This window comes from Trichomycterus rosablanca, chromosome 15 (genome assembly GCF_030014385.1).
Source record: "Trichomycterus rosablanca isolate fTriRos1 chromosome 15, fTriRos1.hap1, whole genome shotgun sequence".
NCBI lineage: Eukaryota > Metazoa > Chordata > Actinopteri > Siluriformes > Trichomycteridae > Trichomycterus > Trichomycterus rosablanca.
In genome coordinates, this window is record NC_086002.1 from 21,882,593 (window position 1) to 21,889,611 (window position 7,019).

A 7,019-nucleotide genomic window follows, 5' to 3' on the forward strand; every position below is an offset into this window, starting at 1 on the left:
AATGATACTGATTGTACAATACACACACAGTAACCACATGTAATATGTAATTGTGTGTGTGTGTGTGTGTGTGTGTGTGTGAGAGTGTGTGTGAGTTTAATGATACTGATTGTACAATACACACACAGTAACCACATGTAATATGTAATTGTGTGTGTGTGTGTGTGTGTGTGAGTTTAATGATACTAATTGTACAATACACACACAGTAACCACATGTAATATGTAATTGTGTGTGTGTGTGTGTGTGTTTAATGATACTGAGTATACAATACACACACAGTAACCACATGTAATATGTAATTGTCTGTGTGTGTGTGTGTGTGTGTGTGTGTGTGTGTTTAATGATACTGATTGTACAATACACACACAGTAACCACATGTAATATGTAATTGTGTGTGTGTGTGTGTTTAATGATACTGATTGTACAATACACACACAGTAACCACATGTAATATGTAATTGTGTGTGTGTGTGTGTGTGTGTGTGTGTGTAATATGTAATTGTGTGTGTGTGTGTGTGTGTGTGTGATCGGCTGTAAATGGAGTTGAAGTTGTTTCAGCTCCACTGTAGAACTGGGTGACGTCACAGTCGCTGTTCTGAGCTCCTCTATTAAATCCTGATGGAATAAAAGTTGGGGTTTGGTGAAGCTGCTCTGTTTTCACCTCTTCACTCATCATGGCTGAGAAACAGAAGAGACGTGAGAACCAACGTGCTTCTTTAATGCAGAGATTCTTTTGTTGGCCGGTTTGTCTGACCCGTCCTCAGACGTCTTCTCAGGACGACCTGAATGAGGACAGCAGACAGAAATACGATGTGGACAGAGAGAACAGGATCGTTATGGAGGGATTTCTGTTCAAGAGGGCCAGCAATGTGTTTAAGACATGGAACAGGTTTGTAGAAAGCTCAAGTGGATTCAAAACGTTTTATTTTAATTAAATATCAGTATTTTTTATTCACTTATTCACTTAATTAACTGATCAAAATAAATAAAGCCTCAGATAAGATATTATATTAGATAAAAACTTCCAAGTCCAGGTTGACATGAAATAAAGCAGTGAACAAACCCTGATGTACTGAAGAGTTTCATTCCTGCAGTAATATTGTCAGTAATATTCAGTAGCTGCAGCTGTTTCTGTGTTTCTGTGTTTTTCTCTGCAGGCGCTGGTTTATGATTAAGGACAATCAGCTCATTTACAAGAGCAAGTCTAAGGTGAGTCACATGACCTTTTCCAACCTGATTTCTTTTTCCTTGGTCAGGGTCTCGGGGGTCTGGTTACACAGGGTAACACTGGACACAAGGCAGGAATCACCTGAACAAAGTGCCAATCATCACAGGGGCTTCAGCCACCAATCCTGAGACGTGGCCCATGACGTCTGTGTCGATGTCTGGCTGGTCAATAGCACTGCTGGGATTTAAATCAGTTAGGGGTCACCACAGCAGATCATTCGTCTCAATCTTGTCCTGTCCTAAACACACTACTCTGTCCCTGCTCATGCAGAGCACCACTCACTCACCCATTTAATTACCCACGTACACACAGAGGCATTTCAGGGTACCCACTCCACCTTCTGCATGTTTTGGTGATGTGTAAGGTAACCAAAGTACCTGGAGGAACCTCATATAGACACAAGAACACTTTACATTCAGTAAAACTAAACATTATACAGCATGAACTGTTAAAATGTGCTTTTAAGATCATCTATTATTTTTGGTGTAAACTTTGTTTGTTTGTAACCAGCGTGAGGCGACTGTGCTGATAGAAGATGTGAGATTGTGTAGGATTGAACACTGTGAGAACATCAGACACAGCTTTCACTTCCAGCTGGTTTCACCCACTAAGTGAGTGCTGTTCAATAATAATACTCATTCATATATATTACATTTGTAAACACCTTTCTCACACATCTAATAAACAAAATACATAAATTATATTATTAAAATGTGTATTGTGTGTGTTTGTGTGTGTGTGAAGGAGGTGTTTTTTGAAAGCTGATTCGGAGGAGATTGGACAGGCTTGGATGAAAGTAATACAGAACATCATTACCAAGCCTGATGATGCTGACAGATCAGACAGCTTGGAGGTAACACCTTCTAAGAATCATTGAGACGTGTATATATCTAATGATGTAATAATACAGCAACAAAAAGTCTCTCATTTAAAAACATTAAGTGTGAATTGTGATGTTGTTCCCTTTATGATATTTTATCTGCATCTGTGTAACACCAGTATTATCTGTTTGATAGACACTAGACAGGAAGTGTTACGACAAATCTTTTAGTTCAAGAGGTCCTGAAGAAAGCAGTCAGAGAACCCAGAAAGTACTCTTCAAAAACACTTTATTAAGTGTAAAAATGATCTGTGAATATATGTCAGAGCTAAGCCGATCGACGCTCCTTTCTCCTGCAATCCAAAACTATCGCCAGCCAAGAAGAGAGACGGCCTCTGAGCGCGCCGTTCTTTTAAACTAGTCTAGGCTCCTCCTCCGCCGCTGCTGTTGGAGCCAATGAAATGTGCTAAAAAGCCCAGGGCTCCGCCTCCCCCCCCTCGGTAGGAGTCAGGGAGGGAGCCTGGCCGGCGCCATTTTGAACAAAGGGAGCATGCTCGGCGCCATTTTAATTAAAGGGAGCACGTGGGTAAATGCCGGAACACTTCCCATATTAAATGTACGTTTTTAAGTTCCGAAAATCCTAACCATTCCCCCTTGAAAGCATCTTAATGCTTTCACATTAACTTTTAACTATAGGTTAGGTGTTTCTAGATTCCAGGAGATAGGATAGCCGTCAGCAACCCCCAATTTAACCCCTTCTGACTACATGGCCACTGGGCTGAATTTTTTACAATAAAACGTTTCTAAAAATAAATAGGCTACCAGTTAAACTAAAGGAACCGTACCTATCGCAACAGCTCCTAACCCTAAAACAAACAAACAAACAAACAACAAAAATAATAAAAATAGGAAATCTAAATTAAGTAATTTAAAAAATAGGAAATCAAAAAGAGAAAAATAAAATAAAATAATGAGTGCGTGGCTTCTACAGGAAGTCCGTTCAGGTTGTCCTCCACCAGACGGAGCTGCAGATATTCAGAAGGGGCCCATAACTCCTGTTTCTCTGCATAGCTTCTACTGTCTCATGGATTCTCCCCTGTCGGTCTTACCTGTTTCCGCAGCAGCACAAACATTTAACCAATGAAACACAGAGAATATCCTTCCTAAAAATAGCAGAGTACCAAACATATATACATTGTAAACAATCCTGAACTAACCCCTTGCGTTTTGTAGCTAAACTATGTGTGTTGCACTTAACTAGTGTTTTCAAAGATGGTCTATGTGTCTGCGAACTATATGTCTATGTTTTTCTCTTCTAGTCTAACTAAATCCTCCCCCATCTTCTTGTTCCGTTCCGTTGACTCCACTGGACTCTTCTTCCACATAGTCGGTTTTGTCGGGCTTTCTGCTGTGTTTAGTTCCCTGTAGGCAGGTCCAGTTGGTGGCACTTCTGTCCCTTGGAGTGGGTCTTCCAGTCCCCTCAGTGTCTGCCTCTGCCAGTCCTTCCAAGTCTCCTTCCTTCATCACGGTGTGTGATCAGTAGTGCTGGTCCTCTCTCCTCATCTTGTCTGGTCGGTTTTACCTTTAATTAAGCAGAGTTAGTAGCACTTATACTGCTCGAAGTGGGTCTTCCGGCCCACCTTCAAGGGTATCCTCCTCATCATCATCTACATGATATCTAGATAAATCAGCCAACATCATCTGGATAACTGGTGGATCCTGCCCCCCTCTGCTTCCTCTACACACTACTTCTATCACAAATTTTTCTATTAATACCCTGATGCACGGGATACCATAACAACAACATATCACTAAAATTACCAATCCTACACATACTGACATCACCAAGACCCCGGTAAGTAGTTTCCCTGACCAGTTCTAGCCTCACTGACTTTACTAACCAATTGCTAACCATGCAATAGGAAACTTAATCAATTCCACTGATTATTCCACAAAGCAATTGCTATATTGGTTTTCAGGACCGACTGCTCGACACCGACCAGAAAATAACTTACCACACAAACGGTTGGACTTTAACCAACCGACCTGAACCCGTTCAGGCTTTCACAGTTGGACTCGAACCAACTGACCTGGTACCAGGCTTTGAGTTTGGACTCTAACCAAACTGGCATGGACTCTAACCACACCGGATCCTTTAGACTCACCAGGAGTCAAGGCATGCCCACCATACCTTTGTCAGTGAAAGAGGAACCACGCCTTAACATTTATCAGTAATTATTTCTAATTATCTACAAGAGAATTCTCAACATACCAGACTCAGAACTAAATATTTGATTGCATCTAAATGAGGACTTAAATCGCCCTTACCTTTTTAGTCGGGTACCCTTTTGAGTCTGGCAGATTTCGAATTCTCCCGATCCTGGATCCAATCTGATCCCGACACACCACTAAAATTGCCGTTCCCACACTCTCATACTGACATCACTAAACTCGTAATAACTCCCTCCCATGGTCCAAATATATTTTCTAGCCACTTGACCCATTCATTGTTTATCCCTGAATTTTCCTTCCATTCTCGTGACAAAGTCCTTAATCCTTCCAAAGCTCGTGTCACACTACCATCGGGTGCAGTATTATTAGGGATGAAGGTGCAACACGATGAACCCACAATCTGGCAAACTCCATCTTTCTCTGCTAACCACATGTCTAATGCCATTCTATTCTGTAAGGTCATAAGTGAAGTCTGGTCTAGCTGGTCTCTCAGTCCCTCAATGGCCTGAGCACTGAAATTAACAAATCTCTGCTGATTGTAATAGAGATAGTTTATCCAGTCTACATTCTTGTTGATAGTTACCCACCAAAAGAGTGCACTTTCAAACCCTTGTAGTGTCATGGATATTTGCATTTCTTCTTTCAGAACATTAAAAACTAAGAATTTTTCTCAAGTCAAGCTGGATGTATCAACAAGATGGTAATCTTTAAAAGTTACTGCCTGAACTTCGGTTGACACCTCCTTTCTGGGTTTAAGACCCTTTGAACTAACACACTGAAAGGCTCCCTGGGGAGAACCTGATTTCGGACTGACTTTCCAGACCTCTTTTGTCTAAACAAAAGGCAGACCTTTACCATAAAAACCCATTTGGCTCAATGTTTATTACCCGGAGGATTTCTGATGTGTGGGAGTCTATCTCTTAATGACTCTCTAACGACTCAGTCACTGCTACAGGGACACACTTCTCTAGACAGTAAGGCACCGGGGCTTTCAGAGTCCCCCAGATCTGCTGGGAAAAGATCACCCCTCTACCCCCACAGAGGGACCCACTCACAGTTACACATTCCAGAGTTTAAATGTGCTAGGTTTTGGTAATATGCTGTCTGCTTATATGTTATAATTTGCCACAATTACACACCTCAAAGTTCTACTGCAATTGTGTCATGTTTGTTAATGTGTGTCCTCTTTTATGTTATAACCGGCTCAGGGTAAAACTGTTCAAATATTAGTCTGACCCAATATAAGCTTAAAATCTTAGGAAGTATTTCATGCTCTGTTGTCTCCACAGAATGTTTGCATGTGAATGTATGAAGTTGTTTTAGTAATCATTTATCAGGTTGTGTGTTTATAGTAATACCTGTATAATCCTATTAATGTGTGCTAGAGTTATCAAAAACACTTGATGTTGTTGATTCTTGTTGCTAAAAGTTAACATATCCCAGTATATATAGATATACTTATAAGAGTGCCTATACCAGTCTGTATCTAGTATTAACGTTTAAATCGTAAGAAATATTGGAATGTTTAATGCTAGATAAAAGTGGTAATTTGGAAGAGCTATAGTGCCATCCAGTGGTTACTTATAAGTTACTCCTTTTTGGTGGAATGTAGGAAGCTAAAATTACGCCACACCCTCGGTAGGAGGTCCTGGTCATCTTATTGGTTTTCCCTAAGCAAAACTCCTCCCCTCACTGTCCCTTGAAAAGAGGCGGTAAAGCTGATGCAAGAGGCTCTCTCAGAAAAAAAGGAACACGCTTTCGACCCAAGAAAAAGGCTCCAACTCGACACTCTGGACTTCAACAAGGAAGAGCTAAAGCCATCGGACCTGAGAAGATCACCAGAGGACAGCTGACCCGACTGAATCCCCAGTCTGGTAACCGTGACCTCAGCTGGCTTGGCTCTAGAGCCACTACCGTCTAGGAGAAGCGCTGGCCGCATCCACCAGACAGACATCAGCCACAAGCCCTCTTTTCAACGCTCCTTGCCCAGATTCGGACGCGAAGGCAGAACCCAACCTCTTCACGCAATCCTTGGCATGAGTCTCCTTGCAGAGCTGTTCTAAGGGAGTGAACATCCAGACTACACGCACCGCGTTGTTGAGCCGACCAGAACAGAGGAGTCACCGATCCCATCTGTTGAAAACTGGTCAAAAGAGCTCCAACGTGAAGAACCATCGCTGGACTTTGAAGACTACAAAGGTAGACAATACATTCTCGCTTTCGTGAAGGGCTTGGTTCTGTCGGCTATTATTTTTCTAACCTAAACTTATTAATAACGGACATCCTAATTAGACACGTCTCCCTCTTTTCACCAAAAAGGTTCCATTCATAAGTTCTTAATATTTGATTTAGTATTTTCCATAATTTTACTCTTGTTACTGTTTAACCATATATTCCTTTTTATCAAGTACTGTTTTACTATGTTTAATCTTCAATAAATATGATAATCATTTAAGTTGAGTGTGTTAATTTTGATTACCAGAAGCGAGAATAGACTTAAAGAAGTCCATCCTACAGAATAGAGCTGATTGGTCCTTAATTTGGTTTTTCTGGAATTTGCCAAAACCTAAGTTAAAATAAACTAAATTCCGGTGGTGCCCCTTTCATATTAAAAAGGTTATTAATCTTTTGAAGCTACTTATTATCACAACACCCTGCAGCAATCTGGTTCCCAGCCTTAAATTCATCTGGGACCCCCCTTGGGACCCCTATACCATCAATCCACACGGTCTTGT

The 7,019-nt window shown here is 41.1% G+C and overlaps 1 protein-coding gene across 1 annotated transcript; it reads left to right on the top strand.

Moving 5' to 3' along the window:
- Window positions 1–678: 678 nt before the first annotated feature.
- Window positions 679–6,205, top strand: LOC134328379 (arf-GAP with coiled-coil, ANK repeat and PH domain-containing protein 2-like). The gene is made up of 5 exons (XM_063009483.1): window positions 679–893; window positions 1,162–1,213; window positions 1,743–1,843; window positions 1,977–2,085; window positions 5,960–6,205. Exons 1-5 carry the CDS (start codon window positions 679–681, stop codon window positions 6,203–6,205), a joined length of 723 nt encoding a protein of 240 aa, XP_062865553.1.
- Window positions 6,206–7,019: the final 814 nt, after the last annotated feature.

What these genes read in the sequence shown, in the direction of transcription:
- LOC134328379 (XM_063009483.1), top strand. Translation starts at nt 679, where the DNA reads ATGGCTGAGAAACAGAAGAGACGTGAGAACCAACGTGCTTCTTTAATG. An exon ending in TTTACAAGAGCAAGTCTAAG is followed by an intron (nt 1,214 to 1,742) that starts GTGAGTCACATG and finishes GTTTGTAACCAG; the next exon opens with CGTGAGGCGACTGTGCTGAT. An exon ending in ACAGATCAGACAGCTTGGAG is followed by an intron (nt 2,086 to 5,959) that starts GTAACACCTTCT and finishes GTTTTCCCTAAG; the next exon opens with CAAAACTCCTCCCCTCACTG.